The sequence below is a fragment of the Ovis canadensis genome, chromosome 16, assembly GCF_042477335.2.
Source record: "Ovis canadensis isolate MfBH-ARS-UI-01 breed Bighorn chromosome 16, ARS-UI_OviCan_v2, whole genome shotgun sequence".
NCBI lineage: Eukaryota > Metazoa > Chordata > Mammalia > Artiodactyla > Bovidae > Ovis > Ovis canadensis.
In genome coordinates this window covers 23,054,036-23,072,975 of record NC_091260.1, presented here as the reverse complement: position 1 = coordinate 23,072,975, position 18,940 = coordinate 23,054,036, and the positions used below count along the sequence as shown (strand labels likewise).

The 18,940-nt window shown below is 39.9% G+C and overlaps 2 protein-coding genes and 1 long non-coding RNA gene across 3 annotated transcripts in view; 1 reads left to right on the top strand and 2 right to left on the bottom strand.

Annotated features, from left to right (window-relative positions):
- BDP1 (BDP1 general transcription factor IIIB subunit) overlaps window positions 1–18,940 on the top strand; it is a 99,891-nt gene that overhangs the window by 8,840 nt on the left and 72,111 nt on the right. Inside the window, exons 2-8 of the mRNA XM_069556219.1 lie at window positions 8,657–9,274; window positions 10,700–10,976; window positions 12,822–12,931; window positions 13,930–13,989; window positions 15,896–16,024; window positions 17,160–17,293; window positions 18,571–18,665. Coding sequence (XP_069412320.1) covers window positions 9,063–9,274; window positions 10,700–10,976; window positions 12,822–12,931; window positions 13,930–13,989; window positions 15,896–16,024; window positions 17,160–17,293; window positions 18,571–18,665 — 1,017 coding nt within the window. The 5' untranslated portion in view covers window positions 8,657–9,062. The remainder of the gene's footprint in view (window positions 1–8,656; window positions 9,275–10,699; window positions 10,977–12,821; window positions 12,932–13,929; window positions 13,990–15,895; window positions 16,025–17,159; window positions 17,294–18,570; window positions 18,666–18,940) is intronic.
- Window positions 555–4,401, bottom strand: SERF1B (small EDRK-rich factor 1B). The gene is made up of 3 exons (XM_069556267.1): window positions 4,196–4,401; window positions 3,086–3,194; window positions 555–821 (listed from the first exon to the last, which is right to left on the bottom strand). The coding sequence occupies exons 1-3, from the start codon at window positions 4,200–4,202 to the stop codon at window positions 749–751; spliced, it is 189 nt and encodes a 62-aa protein (XP_069412368.1). The 5' UTR covers window positions 4,203–4,401; the 3' UTR covers window positions 555–748.
- On the bottom strand, window positions 7,071–9,423 carry LOC138421854 (uncharacterized). The gene is made up of 2 exons (XR_011249654.1): window positions 9,358–9,423; window positions 7,071–8,819 (listed from the first exon to the last, which is right to left on the bottom strand). It is a non-coding gene; the product is annotated as an uncharacterized lncRNA (long non-coding RNA).

Sequence of the window (18,940 nt, the reverse complement as noted above, 5' to 3'; positions counted from 1 at the left end):
CCTAATGTAAACTATGTACTTTGGGTGATAGTTATGTGTCAGTGTAGGTTCATTAGTTATAACAAAGGTACCACTCTGGCTGGGGATGTTCATAATGGGGAGGCTATGCATGAGTAAGGCCAGGGGGTATACCAGAAATCTAATAAATTTTGCTGTGACCCTAATTTTGCTCTAAAAAAATAAAGCCTATTAAAAAAGGCACTTATTCCAGAAAATTTTAAAGCTGAGACTTCATTTAGTTTACCTTCTTTGAGTTGTTGTTCCAAGTGGTTTGCACTATTTTGTAAATTCTTCAAACTAGTTGATTCAAAGCAAAATTAGATAAATGTATCTTAAATTCTGCTATACTATGTTACATGTTACATTAGTATATGCTATATATAAACTAGTATACTATTATATATTATAAAGTAGACTTTAAAGATCTACTTTAACAAAGTTTATGGCAAAGATTCTAGATTTGTATACACGATCCTATTACCTGATCATATTACCTTTCTAATAAATTATATAAATGCTCACTGCTGATAAAAAAAATAATGTTCACCAATATGTCATATGCATGGTTAGTGTTTTATTCTTTGAAGAATGGTTCTGAAACATCACACTAAGTCAGGTTGAAAGGAAAAGTTTAAAATAGTTTTATAAGGATATAACACATGTACTGACTGTTCACTCTACAAAATCTTGATCATAGAGCTTATGATACACCTAGTTAGCAGTAGCACCCAGGTTTTCCAGATAGTCATTATTTCTCTTTTGTTTGCATAGACTTCCTCTCATTGGCTGCCTTCTGCTTTTGTTGCATGATCTCAGAGTCCCTATAATGGGGAAAAAGGCTGTAAGTCGTTACAGAAAAATTATGTTCTCCCTTGTATTCTATAATAATCCATTCAGTATCATAGAAGACAATTTAAAAGAAGATATACAATTTCATGTCTTTCCATTTTCATGGATGGAGATGGAATGGGAAGGCAAAACGGAAATACTTTGAAGTCAGGTCTTATTTTTAATACACTTTGTATTCAGGTGTGTGTGTGTGTCCTTATGTTTCATATATACCACACATATACACATCATTTGACATGAAGCAGTTATATGCAGAAAGAATGGCAATTATTCTTGGTTGTCAACACAGTTAATTCACTCTAAATTTTTCCATGAAAGGGGCATTTCAGAAGTGTTCCAGGTATCTTAAATGATACCTAGGATTAGGACATAGATGTCATTATATTAACCAATTCAGTTTCTTACAAGCCCAAAGCCACATAGCTAGTGATGAAAAATAGATTACACTCAAGCAGGATATTCAGGGCATTTTCTTAACCCTTTGTGTCTCTGGTTAAACATACAAGTACTATGAACTAAGACCAAACTACCTGGGCTGGATGGTCCATGAGCCCATATTAAAAACATATTAAATCACTATATATTCAACAGCTCCAATCTGCCAGGCACTTTGCTGGCTCTGAATTAAATCCCACAACAACTTTGAGTTATTGTCTTTATGTTTCAGGTTAAAAAGTTAATGGCTTAGAGCTAACTCATCTGCCTCAAATCACATAAAAACCAAGGTTTGTCCAGTTTCAAAGTCTAGGCTCTTTCCTATATTGTCACTGCATATTTAATATTAGGTTTTAATTCAGGATGAGTAGCTCTGTCCATGTCATTAAGACATTTCTGTAAAGCCAATAGCAAAAATAATGAGAAGGAAGGAAAAACAAGACAGTTACCCCAAAAAATGAGGTATCCTGAATAAAAACAGTTACTTTTCTGTTTGTAACCAAACTCTGCTGTGTTTGCTGTATGACACTAGTAGTGTTATTGAAGTTCAGAGCCTCAATCTCTCATTGCATGCATTGAGGCTAATACTGCTTTTCAGGATTGTAATGAATAGAGGTTGATATAGAGCACCTAGCACAGAGCTTTGTAACTAGTGGGTAGTCATTAAGCAGTGGCTATCACTAAGCCATGCTGTACGAGGTTTCCCAACAGAAATGTGATTTCAGGGTTACTGACCTGTACCACTCCACTGATTAGTTCACCTCTACTCCTATCTAAGCAAATTTAGAGCAAAGCTTATCACTTTAACAATAAATGTCATAGAAAGCATGAAGTGGTAATTAAGGGATTCAACCTCATTAAACTCTGGCTGTATATCAGAATCACCTAGGGAACTTTTAAAATCAGGTTTAACGTAAGTATAATAAAATGTACTACCTAGAGCACCCTTTGGGGGGCTATGCAGCATGGTGGCATACGGGATCTTAATTCCAGGACCAGCACAGAGTCTTGGGCACTGGACCACCAGGAAGTCTCCCTAAAGCACCTTTTAATATCCAACCCCAGACCAATTAAATCAGGACTGGGTGTAAGGCATAGGTTTGAGCAGACGTCAAGATTTCCCAGGTGGTTCTAATGTGTAGCCAGGCTTGAGGACCGCAGAAAAGCCATAATGAAGCCTGTGTCATCAATTATTCACCTGATCTCCAAGTGTCACATGGGCAACAAAATTTGATTTTAGAAAAAAATTAAATTTCGCTAACTTTGTTTTTTTTTTAGAAAAATGATTTTCCTAAAAAACCCTTAAGCTGTAGTGTTAAAGTATTTCTGTAGCAACTTTATATTATTTGTCATTTATAGTCATATATCAAGGCTGTATACCTGCATTCTCTCCAATTCAGTGGCTTCTGAAGGTACAACTACATATACTTTGTGTCTCTTTCAAAAGAGTTATCAATATAATTGGTGACCAGTCATACAGACAAGTATACGTAGGTTGTCTGCTACGTATTGTCTGCTAACAATGCTTTGCACACAGAAGCTAAATGAAATTCTTACGGTTGTTGTGGAGTTGAATGAAATTCTCTGCAAGACAAATTATAGCTTGAAAGCTTCAAATTCGTCATCCATGAGTTGGGATAATGACTACCCTACATAGTTTTAGTATGACTGGCACATAACCGATAGGCAGCTGTTACCTGTTCCTGCAGGTTAGGCCTCATTCTACTAAGGACTTAAAAACTGCTTTCCATTCTTCAAAATGAAAACTTCTGTGACTTGAGAATTCCTTCACATCACTTACCGCTGCTTCCTCTGAGAGGTAGTCAGGCTATCTTCTTTTCTTTTTCCCTTACTAATTTCCTGGGATTTCTTCATGTTTTTCTGGCGGGCAAGTTCTCGTTGATTTCCACCTACAAAGAGAAACAGCCATGTTATTTTTCCATCTCCAAAATTAATAATTCCATTCTAGGGCTCTTACTTAAAAAGATTTGAAGTTTGCCTTTGAAGAGATGAGCCAGCAGAGTACTGCATAGAAAGGTGTTTAGGGATCTGACGACAAGGAGGAAACTTAAAGGTAAACACTTAAGGTCTTAATATTATGGTACCCATTAAGGTGCTCACAGACTATAAATACCAGACCTCTTAAAAGAGGCATTCCAATGGTCTGTCTATATGGGCCAGTATTCTAAAATAAGGTCTGGCTTTTTGAGATGAAGAGAGAAAGATCCATACCACGTATCTCGCACACATTTTGTTGTTTTTAGTCGCTCAGTTGTGTCCAGCTCTTTTGTGACGACTGTAGCCCGCCAGGGTCCTCTGTTCATGGGATTTCCCAGGCAAGAATACTGGAGTGGGTTGCCATTTCCTTCTCCAGGGGATCTTCCAGACCCAGGGATCCCTGTATCTCCTGTATTGGCAGGCGGGTTCTTTACCGCTGAGCCACCAGAGAAGCCCTAGCATGAGTTGGCCCATTGTAATTCAACCGTAAAGCGAGCAAGTACAGCTGCTTCCAAGACAGTACCTTCCAGGGCCAAACAAAGAACTAGGGAGGAGACCTAGGAGACCCAGTGCTCATTAGGCCTCAGGACTTTAAGTATTAAGTACCAGCATAAACCACCTCCAGACCCAGGATCTCGTTCCCTGAGATCTCCACAGACCTCACCTCCGGGGAGGGGTTCCTTACGCGTCAACTCGCACCTGTGAGGCAGACACCTACCTACCTGCCGGACCTTTCAGGCCGGACAAGACCCAATCGCCCCTCTCCCTCTGCGGACTAAAAACCTGGTCCGCGTCGCTGCTAGACCGAAGGGGTTTCACCAGCCCGCCCCTGCCTCCTCGCCCGCCACGCCGCGGAGCTCGACTTCCTCGCAGGACACTCCCCGCCGCTTTCCCTACCCGTCCGCACACTCACGGGCCATGATGACAACCAGACCGAGCCTGGAAGAGAGCGACTCGGAAAAGCAACGACCGCCTCGCACGCTCAGCCGCTGTCCCCACCCGTTGATCTGGAAGACCGAGCCCCTGCCGGTCCCCGCCGGGTTACGCCTGTGCTGTGCCGGCGGCCCCGCCCACCGAGACCCGACAACAGCCGCCGGCGTGGCCGGCGAGCGACTGCGCGTGCGCGGCCAGGAGGGCGGGACCGTGCTCTGCTGGGCCTCCGAGGCCGCAGCTGCAGGGCAAGCAGCGTAGGTCGGTCTGAGGGGTACCTTTGGCCCTGCAAGCTTGGTAGCGTCCTGAAAGCGGGTCCTTGAGTCTGAGAGAGGTATAGGCGTGTGCGGATTTTCCCCTCTGTACCCGGGGCACTGGGGCTTCACTAGTCCCCATATTTTTGCTAAAGACGTAAACACAACAGTATCTATAACTTTTTCGACAAAGAACAATAGTTTTTTTGTTGTTGTTTCCCGCATCTCATTGTAGAGGCCTAACGGAGAGAAGAGGGACAGAACAGGTTGAAGGTTAATTGTGAAAGGCAATGTTGGCCCTTTACATATTTTCCTTATTAATTCACGCACCAAGCCTGCAAGGTAGGCTTGTGCTGTGCTGCGCTTAGTTGTTAAGTCGTGTCCGACTCTGCGACCTCAGGGAATGCCATGGGATTCTCCGGGCAAGAACACTGGAGTGGGTTGCCATGCCCTCCTCCAGGGGATCTTCCCAACCCAGGGATCGAATCCAGGTCTCCCACATTGCAGGCGGATTCTTTACCATCTGAGCCACCAGGAAAGCCCAAGGTAGGCTTAATTCTCATTTTAGGAAAGAGGAGCCTGAGACTCTGAGACCAGAAGTGCAGACCTAGTAAGTAAGGACTGGTAGAAGTGAAATTCAAATTTAAAAAGGGCTCTCAAGTCTCTTCATTTCCCATTTGATCCCAGTGCGCTTGTCACGGTGGATAGTACTTTAGAGTTCTGTGGATCTGTGTTTGGGTTGTGTGATGGGGAGAGAGTGCTAGGGAATGCAGTCTTATCACGAATTCAAAATAGCTGAGAATAAAAGTTATGACCAAACTAGATAGCATATTAAAAAGCAGAGAGATTGCTTTGCCAACAAAGGTTCATCTAGTCAAGACTATGGTTTTTCCAGTAGTCATGTATGGATGTGAGAGTTGGACTATAAAGAAAGCTGAGCGCCAAAGAAGTGATGCGTTTGAACTGTGGTGTTGGAGAAGACTTTTGACCGTCACTTAGACTGCAAGGAGATCCAACCAGTCCATCCTAAAGGAGATCAGTCCTGAGTGTTAATTGGAAGGACTGATGTTGAAGCTGAAACTCTAATACTTGGCCACCTGATTCGAAGAAATGACTCATTTGAAAAGACCCTGATGCTGGGAAAGATTGAAGGTGGGAGGAGAAGGGGACGACAGAGGATTACCGACTCAATGGACATGAGTTTGGGTAAACTCTGGGAGTTGGTGATGGACAGGGAAGCCTGGCATGCTGCAGTCCATGGGGTTGCAAAGAGTTGGACACAACTGAGCGACTGAACTGAACTGAACCTTAAATTTACATAAAGCCGTGGAGCATCTGCCATTGCTAGAAACAGACATGTAGATGCTTGGTGCTTATTTTGTCTATTCCTTTATTACAAACTGAGAAATGTGTAGAGTTTGTCTGGACACCCTAAAATCACCCTGTTTTTTTAAAAGTTTTTAATTTGGAAGGTTTCCTATGTATACAAAAGTATAGAAAATACCGTGATGAACCTCTGAGTATGTACAACCAAGCTTCAACAATTTTTGTTTCACCTCATAAAAACTACCTGAGGGTTCTGCACATGGAATATCTGGATATCGAAAGCCCAGCTTTCCCAATCAGTAGGTGTGTGAACTTGGGAATGTCATTTCATTGCATTAGAGCTTTCTTACCTAAAAATTGGGGAGGTAACTGTACCTCCTTCACTCATCGAATGAGTATATGTGAAGTGCTCAGTGCCCAGTACAGAAACGCACGCACATGTTAGTTATATTTGTCATCATTCTTTCAACCTCCCAGAACCTTTCCTGCTTACCACTATCCCTGAATCCCACTCATCCTCCTCAGTACTCCTCATAGGTCAGGGTCTGTTTCCACTTAGAGTCCTCTTCTGCAGTAACTTGAGCAGGGGAAAAGATTGATTTTCTGGCGCTTTATAGAGATAAAGAGATCATCTAAAGAGGAAGGGAGGGGAGTTTGGGATTAAAGTTAAGTGGTAGAGTTGTTTCTGTGTGTGGTCTTAAGAGTCTAATTGAGTTTTTCCTTTGTAGCTACAACTATAGTTTTTGAGTTGCAGGGATACACATGATATATACTATGTATACAAGTAATATGTGTGTCTGCCAGAGAAACCTGGGGACTTTTAAAATTATAATACTGTTAAGACTATACCAACTTTGATATGTAAAAATATGATTTTATCTTAAATAGTAAAATTGAATCTGACTCTAGTCCTATCCCTTTACAAAGGGGAAATTAAATCCTAGTCATTATTTACTTCTTTCCCCGCAGAATTGTGTGAATACCATAGACTCTTAGGTGAAACAGAACATTTGGGGAAAGGTCTGGTGTCTTCAGTGTATACCAGAATATGCTGTCTAAAGCTGTATGGTTCTGGCAGTAGCACTGCCATTCTTGAGATATCTTCAGCAGGGGTTATTTTTGTCAAGTCCTTGAGCTCTCTTAGGTGTGTTTGAGGTCTTGTTCCCTCTCCAGAGTACTGGAGGGAGACCACGTCAGACCTTCATTTCCTTCCCAGTCTTAAAGGAATCTCTTCTGATTTTTCAGCCTTGTTTTCCTACTCCTAAAAACACTTGTCTCTTTTCTTTCTGTTTTTGGATGAACTAGCAATCTCTTTAATCAGTTCAGGATTTTATTCTTTGACATTTTGTTCTTAATGTAGTAAGATGTTCTTGCAGAATTTTCTTCTCCAAGAAGAGAAGAAAATTGTTCGTTTTCCACCTATGAGTCAGGGGACTTGTATAACCAGTTCAAACACAGGCCCACAATCTACAGACTCAGCCTGTTCTCTGGATATTTCCCCTCTCACCATAGAGCACTTCCCTAACCACCCTGCATAAGGTAAGCCAGCCTCCCATTAACATCTGGCATAATTTCCTTTAAATTTCTTTCATGGCATTTAATAATTTTTAAATTATCTTGTTCACTTGTTGAATTTTTTTCTCCCACCCGGTATTCCTTGCTTATTACTCTATTGCTGCCTCTTGAAGCATATTAAGAATGCTTACATTAATTTACAAAGTTTAACTACAGTAACTTTAAAAATTTCTTTTAATTTTTGACTGTGTCCCAAGGTTTGTGGGGTCTTAGTTCCCTGATCAGAGATGAAACCAGTGTTCTTGGCAGTGAAAGTGCAGAGTGCTAACCACTGGACCTCCAGGGAATTCCCATTAATTGTAATAATTGTTGAACAGAGATTATATTCACAATTAACAGTAAACAAGGTATACAATGAATGTTGTTCTTCCCATGACTTACTTCCCAGAAACACAATTCCCTCCCTGGAAATTATCTATTACCACTTTCTTCACACTTGAATTTCTAATCTACATTCTACTCAATTTAGAATTTTTTTGAGAACTTTTTACCTTATTTATTTATGTATAGCTGTGCTGGTCTTTGTTGCAGCTAGTGGGCTTTTTCTCTAGTTGTGGTGAGGCAGGGCTACTCTAGTTGCTGTGCATAGACTTATTGTGGTGGTTTCTCTTGTTGCTGAGCACAGACTCTAGGAGCTTCAGTAGTTCAGCTTATGGGCTCTAGAGTTTGGGCTCAACAGATCTGGTGCAGGGGCTTAGTTGCCCCTTGGCATGCGGAATCTTCGTTCCTCGACCAGGGATCAGACCCATGTACCTTGCATTGGATCAAGGATTCTTAACCACTGGACCACCAGAGCAGTCCCTTCAATTTAGAATTTTTAAGCCTTAGGATGTGCTGACGAACAGACAGTGTTCTACAGGACCCTGTAAAAATGGCCGGTGGCTCAGAGAGTAAAGCATATGCCTGCAATGTGGGAGACCCAGGTTCAATTCCTGGGCTGGGAAGATCCCCTGGAGAAGGAAATGGCAACCTACTCCAGTACCCTTGCCGGGAAAGTCCCATGGACAGAGAAGCCTGGTAGGCTACAGTCCATGGGGTCGCAAAGGGTCGGACACGACTGAGCGACTTCACTTTCACTTTCACTAAAAATGGCCAGTAGTTTAAAAAGAATTTTTTTGGTCACACTACCTGGCGGGTGGGATCTTATTTGCCCAACCAGGGCTGGAACCCAGTGCCCTCTGCAATGGAATCACTGGATCATCAGGGAAGTCCCAAGGCCAGCAATTTTAATAATTTCCATAAAAGTGTGGGCTGAGGGATTTACTACTTCCTTTTCCTCTTTTGAACAGCTCCTAAGGACCCCAGGAGACGAGAGCATTTCCACAAGTCTCTCTTTCAGTATTTCCGGTTCCCAGGTAACCCAGGCTCCCTAGCTTGACAGTTACCATGGCTCCGGTCGCTGTACGTCATTCTCCGGCGCTGGATGATGACGTAATCAGTTCCGGCGCTCTCCTAGGGCGGGGGAGCAAGGTATAGGAGAAAACTTAGCTATTAGTGTAGCAGGGTCATGAAGAAGAGGCGGCGGCGGGAGATCCCGGGCGGTGGCTGGGGCGCACAATTGCGGTAGCTGGCCGCTGGGCTGGTGGTGTGGCTTTGTGAGAAGGGCGTAGTTCCTAAAGCCCTCTCGGGGCAGCGGCCGGGGCTCGGGGCTGCGAGCGGCCCTGGGGCCGCCTCCCCGGGCCCCCTGGCTCCGCCATGTTCCGCAGGGCACGCCTTAGCGTGAAGCCGAATGTCAGGCCCGGAGCAGGCGCCAGGGCCTCCACCGCCCCCAATTCCCAGCGTGAACAAGAACCTCCAAGGCCGCAGGAGCCTGCCGCGGCCTCTGCTCCGAAGCCTCCGGAATCCACAGATGTGCCCCCGGTGGATTTCGGGGAAGCGGAGCCCCAAGACAAGACTCCCAAGAGCAGGTAAGTGCTCGCAGAGGGGAGCATTTTCATTTGCCCCCGCCTCTCCGGGCGCTTCACATGGAAGCTGAGCAAAGAAAGTTTACCGTAGAAGTACTCGCTCGCTTGCACTAAGCCTGACAGTTGAGGCCCACGAACACGCTTCCAAGTGCAGTTGGTCCCTCTGACCACGGTGTGGCAGGTGTGGGTTTTGTTACAAGGTATAGATTCTCGGGGAGAGGACCATGTCTTCAAGTGGTGGTGGGAGGAATCCCGGTCTAGCAGTCTTCGGGAAAACTCACACGTGGTACTTTTCATTAGAGCATTTAGGTTACCACTGTTTTCATCCTTTTGAAGTACATTGTAGGGGTAAGCTTTTTTTTTTTTATCTTAAAAACATTTATTTTTAAAAGAAAAGCAGTATTATTTTGATTCTGCTGATTTATGTTAGTGGAAAGGAGGTTTGGTTACTTGTTTTGATTTGTGGGTGTGTCCCTTTAACTATGGTGAACCTGTTTTCTGAACAGAAAAGCATGTATCATGTACCACATTTGGATTCAGGATTCTTCTACTTAATTTTACAATTTATAGACTTTGCTTAGGCAGAATTTACTCATCTGCAAAATGGGGATAACTCTCACTTCAAGAGTTATTGTGGAGATTAGAGATAACTGATAAAAACTATCTTGCACAGGACATGTGGAATAGTTGACTATCTTTAGGTGTTTAAAGGTGAGGCAGTAAAGTAATTAAGATATGTTAAACTAATAATGACCTCTGTTTCTATACTATAAATGTGAGGGGAACCAATGAAAATCAACCCTATTAAATAACAGTGAGATGGCATAAATTTCGTTTATATTGTGACAGGAAGGTGACAGTTTCTTTTTTATTCCTTTTTTTGACTTGACTTCTTCTGTTGATCTTAAACTGGTACTTAGTAATTTCCAAGTTTTTACATGAGTTTGTTTCAGAATTTCTCCCAACAATGGAATACAAATAGCAGTTACTGTAGTGTTGAGACCAGCTGCAGTTGGCATTGTTCCTGGGCTTCAGCTGTTAAATTAATAAAGTTCACAGAGATAACTGTTAAGTACATGTGATGCATGATTATTGATAATTTACAAAATTACTCATTCTGTTGTCTTGATCTGTTTAAATTCAAGAATACAGCTTTCTTAGACTTGACATTTTGGGAATATGCGTTGTTTTTTTTATCATATATTTCCTATTTTGGGGGTGGGTCTTTGCTAATTGTAAGAGCCCATAGATTGTATGTTGTTCTTCTTGCAATCTCTGTTTAAGTCATTGATTTTTAATAATTGATTATGACTTTAATAATCCAAAAGGCTTTGCTGTTTTGGATTTTTGTCAGACTAGTTTTTAAGACTAGAATGTTTCAAGGAAGATCCATAATGCCATTTTTTTTTTCTTTTTAAATATCCACAGTGTTGAAAAGACTGATGATGGGAAGGATGTTGAAGAATCCAGTAAGCCTTCCTTTACTGTTTCACAGAAAAGAAAGCGAATACCAAGTACTTCTAGTCTGGTCAAACCTAGTGTCAGTGTTCCTTCAGAACCTCATCCTTTATCTACAGTTAATCAAGAAGCTCCACAGCCAAACCCTGTTCCAACAAAAGAGAAACAGCCATGTTCAGACAGATACCGAATATACAAAGCCCAGAAACTGAGGGAAATGTTAAAAGAAGAATTGAGGAAAGAGAAGGTATGATAGAAAAATCAGAATTTTGACTGTTGCCTGCTAGGTTTCTGTTTTTATGTTAGTCGACTGTCATTTGGAGGAAAAATAAGCATCTGTAACATTAAAAAATTTTTTTTATTTGGCTGTGGTGAACCTTGGTTTGATCTTCGCTGCAACTTACGGGATCTTTAGTTGCGGCATGTGGACTCTTGAGTTGTAGCATGTGGGATCTAGTTTCCAGACCAGGGATGGGACCCCAGGCCCTCTTCCTTGGGAGCAGAGTCTTAGCCACTCGACCACCAGGGAAGTCCCAAGCATCTATAGCATTTTGATGTGGGAAACAAAACCAAATAAGATCCCTCGTATTAATAGAGTATCTCCCTTTGTTAAGAGAATGATTGAGAAGCACAATGGAGTTATAAGCTATTTTTGCCCCTATATTAATTTTTCTGTATTTTATTCATCTATATCTTTCATTCTTTTTGGAGGCCACAGATAGAAGTTTCACATTTGGACACACACATATACAGATACACAAACAAATATATTTATAAACTAATCCTTGAGTGAGATTTTTCACAAGGATGTCCAATTGAGTTACATTCATTTGAATTATGACACATGTAGTTGAGCAAAATGAATTGGTAACATTTTCTAAATTGCTGCTGCTGCTGCTGCTGTCACTTCATTCGTGTCCGACGCTGTGCAACCCCATAGATGGCAGCCCACCAGGCTCCCCCGTCTCTGGGATTCTCCAGGCAAGAACACTGGAGTGGGTTGCCATTTCCTTCTCCAGTGCATGAAAGTGAAAAGTGAAAGTGAAGTCCCACAGTTGTGTCCAACTGTTAGCGACCCCATAGATGGCAGCCCACCAGGCTCCGTCCATGGGATTTTCCAGGCAAGAGTACTGGAGTGGGGTGCCATTGCCTTCTCCATTTCTAAACTGACAATATGGGAAATTATGAATGGGGGAAATATGTGTGTATACGTATAACAGAGTCTGCATTCTTTTTCTGAGAGTGCAATGTAACAGAGAAGTGAAACATATAACCTCTAGAGTTTGATACTTAAGGGCTGGACTTCAGAGTCCTCCCTTACTATTAATATGTGATGTTGAACAATTTAGGTAATCTTCCATGTCTGTTTTCTCATTTGTAAAATAGATTGGTAATAGTATCCATCTCATTGGAAGGTTGTGAAGCATAAATGAGTTAATACGGGTAAAACACATTTAGACTAGTGTCTACCAATTAGGAAGCCTGACAAATGTCAACTTTTATTATTAGTTTGTAGAGTGCCTCCCTTTTTAACTAAGAGAAAGGCCCTTATCTTGGTGCTCTTTTTTTTTTTTTTGGCCACGCCTTGAGGCTTGCAGGATCTTAGTTCCCTGTCCAGGGACTGAACCCTCGCTCTCGGCAGTGAAGCGTGGAGTCCTACCCACTGGCCCTCCAGCGAAGCCCTTCCTCGTGCATCATGTCTATCTCGTTCAAATACCTCAACGGTGTGAAGTGGCTGTCACTATTCATTTAGGAGGAAATGAGCTCCGGGAGGTTTAACATGCTACAACTTTTTAATCAGTTTATAAAACTTTTCCTAAAATTAGGCATAATTGTTATGGGAATAATAGACTCAATAATACACTTGCAATGAATGTAGTAAAGGGCTTATACTTAAATATGTATGTCTAAAAAATCTCTTTTTTAAATTTTTAAAAATTTATGTATTTTATTTTTGGCCCCCACCAGGAATTGAACAGTGTCTCCTGCAGTGGAAGCACAGAGTCTTAACCACTGGACTGCCAGGGAATTCCCCTAAAGTACTTCTATATTTGTCAAATAACAGTGCGTCTCTGTGTGTTTGTGTGTCTAGAAGCAATGGAAAAACAAGTATGCCGTAAATGAAACTCAAAGGCCACCGGATCGTTCCAAAATGACTATGAGAGACTTCATATATTATCTACCAGAAAGCAATCCAATGACGTAAGTCGTCTTTATTTCTATTTTACTTTCTTTGGGTATGTAGTGATTTAAGTATCACTTTTAGAGTTCATGTTTTCCAAAAACATGTTGATGAAATGTTTAGCACATGTGATATCCATTTGGATAAGAATTTTATAACAAAAATTAGTGTTATTTCAGGTAACTATTTTCTTGGGATGGTAAATGATGACCTTTACCTCTGAGATTAAAAACAACTTTCCTTTGTTAATATTACCAAGATGCAGTAAAAACCAGCTAAACAGCTTTTCTCTAATCTGGATTGCCATTTATATTTTTTACATACTATAATGTGGTCTGAAGGGGTGATCTAACTTTTATACCCTACCTCCTGATTAATATAGCAGCATTTGATTAACCAATCCTACAAGAACAAAACTTCTTTGATCAAAGTTAGTCTGGGGAGGCAGAGAGATTATAATAAATCTCCTCACTGTTGTTGATGGTGTAGGGGGTGAGTGTAGGAGTGCTGCTGCTGCTGCTAAGTCGCTTCAGTCGTGTCCGACTCTGTGCGACCCCATAGACGGCAGCCCACCAGGCTCCTCCGTCCATGGGATTCTCCAGGCAAGAACACTGGAGTGGGTGCCATGCCTTCTCCAGAGTGTAGAAGTAGTGGCGTATTTTCAGTGCAGCCTGTTTCACATTCAGCAGGTCTTTGGCCTACTTGAGGGAAGGGCCGGAAACCGAGATCGTTTGACATCTAGGAGTTGGAAACAAGCCACCTAGGTTGCTTCATGCTTTTGCTGAGGAATTGAGGGAAGAGTGTTTCCTTCTTAAGGCCTAACAAATTATATATATTGATAACAAAAGTTTCTGAGTGAAAAATTGAGTGTAAGACCACACCATCATTAGTGATAGTGTTATGGTATAATCATAAAAAAGATTGCAAGTTAAAATTATTTGCTTCTTACCTCAGATGGAATTGACAAACTGTAAATTACTTGTTTATTAAAAGGTATGTTTTTATTTGTGTTTGGTAGTTCTTCACTGGAGCAGGAAAAGAAAACTGAAAAATCATCGACACCAGTCCGAACACGAGAGTAAGCATCTCATCTGTTTTGAATGTATTCTGTCATAAGTACATTAAAAAAAATGAAATCAAATGATTCTGCCTATTTTAGTTAAATTACACGTGATAGGAATTTTTAGACTCACAACAAGAATAAAAGCTGTTTGATTTAAATCAATATGAAAGCCTCACACTATGTATTTGTACTTTGTGTTACATATATAAATAGTATTATGATTTTAAAGTTTTTATACTTAAAAAGGATTTACTTTTAGAATAATGATACTCATATGGTACAAAATTCAAAGGGAACTAAAGTACTGAGAAAAACTTTCTGACTGTTTTCTGCCACCTAATCCTTCCTGAAGGCAACAAATGTTACCACACTTTAAATGTATCTTTCTAGTCTAGTCTGTGTCTCTCCAAGCAAATCTATTTTTTTTCTATTTCCTTTTCTTTTCTTTGTTTTCCGTTTTCCCCTTTTGCCTTTTCTTTTTCTGTTTTTCCTTTTTTTTTCCTTAGCATTTTGTACATACTGTCCTTCAATAGGTATAGTTTTGACACCACTACAGAGTCCCTTTTTGCATGCATGCTTTCACTGTCATATATATTAGTTTATTCCTAGGAAATGTCTGCAAAAAGGACTTTCCTGGTGGTCCAGCGGGTAAGACCCTGTGCTTCCACTGCAGGGGTGTGGGTTCAGTCCCTCATCAAGGAACCAAGATCCCATGTGCCACATGGCACGGCCCAAAAATGAACCCATGTGCCACATGGCATGGCCCAAAAATGGAGAAGAAATCCCTCCTAAGACCTCGGAAGTTATCGTGGACTTGTAATTGTGGAAAAATAGCAGAAACATTGGGATTTATTATTTCAAGTAATAATCCTTAAGTAATGACTACTTTTGGGGGGAGGGGGTGGATCATACCACACAGCTTGTGGGATCTTAGTTCTGTGACCAGGGATTGAACATAGGCCAGGGCAGTGAATGTGCCTAGTCCTAACTACTGGACTGCCAGGGAATTCCCTGTCATGACTAATCTTTTTCTTAGAGTCTGCATTGTTTTATTTTTTAATTAATTAATTAATTATTTTGGCTTCCCTGGGTCTTTGTCTCTCCTCGGGCTTTCTCTAGTTGCAGTTGAACAGGGGCTGCTGTTCAGTGCAGTGTGTGGGCTTTCTCACTGTGGTGACTTCCCTTGCAGAGCACAGGCTAGGCGGGCAGGCTTCAGTAGTTGCAGCATGCAGGCTTAGTAGTTGGGGCTCGTGGGCTTAGCTACTCTGGGACATGTGGAATCTTCCTGGGCTAGAGATTGAACTCCTGTCCTTTGCATTGGCAGGTGGATTCTTATCCACTGTCGGGAGGTCCAGAAATAGGCTTTGTTTTTACAGGTTTATAGGTTATGCTTCTTTCAGTAAGACCTTAAAGTGATAATCTAATTGAATGGAAAGTGTATGAAATTTGGAACCGTTATCTGGGATACTGTGTTTGGCTTCTTGGTCTACTCTGATTGTTGTGTAGTCTAGAGCAACAGTAATTTATCGTCTCCAAACATCAAATGGGTGTGAAAATCTAACCCCCAAGGATTGTTCTGAAGAGGTAATAAAATGATCTGGAAATTAATTCTGTATGCCTTATTTTTTATTAATTTTATAATATCTGTATGGTTTACTCCAGTGCTCGGTTGAGACAGAATAGATGAGCATTTATTTATCGTTTCAAAGAGAGTAAAGACTTCTGTGAAATGCTACTAGATTTGAGGAAATCTTATAGCCATGGTCTCAATAACACATAGTATTTTCAGTGAGGTTATAGTGAAAGTGGGAAATAGCTATTAACAGAAGGTTGAAGGTGCAATAGTTTGTTTTAGAAGTTCATAGTATTCAGGGGATGTTTCTGATGGCTGTATGAACTAACCTACCTTGGCATTCGGTAGGCAAGAAAGCAAGACTACTCCTGATGGTGAAGATAACGACGAAGTAGAAGAAGAGTTGGATGATGGGCCCTTGCTGGTTCCTCGAGTAAAAGTGGCAGAAGATGGTTCTATTATTTTGGATGAAGAAAGGTAAGTTAAGAGAGAGAGAGATTGTGGTTTTGAGAACAAATGAGTTTTGTCTAATGAGCAAGATTGAGTTTTTGTATTTCACACTGTCACGTTGACTGACGTTTATATTTGCGTAATAGATGTTATAAATAGAAGGGTGGGTTATATTTGTTTATAATTTTTAGCAATTTTTTATAATTGTGTCCTTTATATGAGAAGATGGTACTGCTGACCTGCCACCCACTTATCTACTACCATTGTTTTACTAATTTTACTGGTAGTTGAAATGAGCTATTGAACTAATCACATGCTGTCCGCAACTAAGAATACATTTCAAAGATTAATTCGGCCTTGATGTCAGTACTTATTAACTATTACCATATTCTGGTTGTGGTGTTAACTGTTGAAAATTCAGTGAAACATATTTTTTGGTTTTTAATTAACTTTCTGGTTTAATTTCTTAGTTATAACATTAAATTTCTCAAATTTGGCAGTATGAAACTTCTCTTTCCAATGTGTGTTTCTTAAAAAAAGAAGATAAACTAGTTAGGGGAAAAAAAAAAAAAGAGGGATGGAAGTCTCCTTACAGTTTAATTAATAATTGTTTTACAGGATATAAATTCTATGATAAATGAAAATATAATGCTGTTAATAATAACTGTTTATGCATGTTGTTTTCCACTATTTTGTGATGATGATTTTACTGTGATGATGATTTTATTAAATTGTTAAAAGCATATTTAACTGCTTTGTGTGGAGGAATATAAAATGTAAATATAAAGTGTTTATATTTCTCAGTATCCCCTTTTGGGTATTGCATGATAAGATATGTTAAATGTAGGAGACATGCAGAAGTCAGTAAAAAACAGTTATTTAGTTGGCCCAGAGATATTTTACAGATTTTATATTGCTGCTAAGGATTTTGAAATCAGGTTGGCATTAATTTTTGCTCCCTAGCAATCACATTTTAAATGAAAATTGGCAGATTCTTAGAAAATATGCATACTTCAAATGTATATTACTTTTTTGTTTTTTTGTGTTATACTTTTGATGTGGTTTTTGGCATGGTAAATTTCAGAATATAACTATTAAATCTCATTTACTGTTTGTTTCCTTGCATGGTTAGTGTGGATCTATTTAAAAATGTTTCTTTCAGTTTAACTGTAGAAGTTTTAAGGACAAAAGGTCCCTGTGTTGTTGAGGAAAATGACCCCATATTTGAGCGTGGTTCTACAACTACATATTCCAGCTTTAGGAAAAGCTACTACTCTAAACCATGGTCAAATAAAGGTAACTGATTTTCATTTTAAACTATGTAGATTATTTATTGGAAATGAAGTGAATTTGTTTCTTGGTTTCTGTGTTATACCAGGTATCCCCTGAGTAAAAAAAAATAAAATGCAAACCAGCTAGTTTTTTTCTCTAGCTAATTTTATTGGCACCTTTCCCCTGTCTCCCACCATAGAACTATGCCTCTGACTTTATCTTAGACATCTTTTTAGGGGTTAGCCTTATGATCATTTCAGCTGGAATATTCTTCATTGTCAAATCCTTGTGCAGCAAATATCATTTTAATGAAAAACTACCAATATTTTTAATGCTCATAATAATATTCTTCCTCACTATTGTATAATACAGTCTTTAATGATAAAAAGTACATGTAAAAAAGTATATATTACCTACTGCATGTTGTTTGTATTACAGTTTGTTTTGGGAAAAAATTCAGACACAACAGAGTAATACAGAATGAATTTCTGACTTCCCCAGTCCTGTTCTCTTGAGGCTAGTTCTGTTCTTGAGTATTTTTCTGGCTACTTTCCTTTCTTTTTTTTTTTAACTTTTTTTTTTTTTAATTTTAAAATCTTTAATTCTTACATGCGTTCCCAAACATGAACCCCCCTCCCACCTCCCTTACTTTCCTTTCATGTACACATCTTAGTTGCTTACATACCAGCAATATACTGGTTCTTTTTTTTTTTTTTAATATGCTAGTTCTGACTGAAAGTTTTCTTCAAGGCACTTGAGACCAGATAGGCAGAATGCCTTTTCAGAAATTCCAGCTACTTTAGTATGAACATGCAAATTTCTTAAACCATATTTTTATATAAAAGTTTAAAGAAGGTGTTTTTAGATCCATGAGGCTTCTTGCAGTAAAATTGAACTATTTCTGTGTATGTGTTCATAGGTATATTTCTGTGATTAAAGATTTGATGGATTTTAATAAGAAACTTCAGTATTGTCAAATTTACTTTTAACTCAAAATATATACTTACGTAGGGCTTCCCCGGTGGCTCAGATGGTAAAAAAGTCTGCCTGCAATGCAGGAGACCCAGGTTTGATCCCAGGGTCGGGAGGATCCCTTGGAGAAGGAAATTGCAACCCACTCCAGTATTCTTGCCTGGGAAATCCCATGGACAGAGGAGCTTGGTATGCTACAGTCCATGGGGTTGCAAAAAGTCAAACACGACTGAGCGACTTAACACCTTTATATACTTATGTAAGATTTTTTTCCTCTGAAATATTTATAAGATTAATTCTCCATCTTTCTAAATCTTTTATTTTTACAGAGACAGATATGTTTTTTTTAGCCATCAGCATGGTAGGAACTGACTTTTCTATGATTGGACAGCTTTTTCCTCACAGAGCAAGAATAGAAATTAAGGTAAAGTAAACCCATTACATTTGTTGATTGAAAAGAGATTAAAAATTACTGTCTTTTAAACCTTTGGTTGAAATCTCAGTCCATCCTTTTTTACTACTGTTTCTGGTACATCTGTCCTTTATCATTCAAAAAGTAGTGTAGTATATTTCCCAGTCCTAAAATGAGTATTGTCTCTTTAACCCTCAGTATTATGTGTTCTTGTTTATATCTTTCCACTTCTATAATGGATTTGAGGGTGTACCAACAAAGCCAGTGAAACTGAGGTAAAAGTAGAG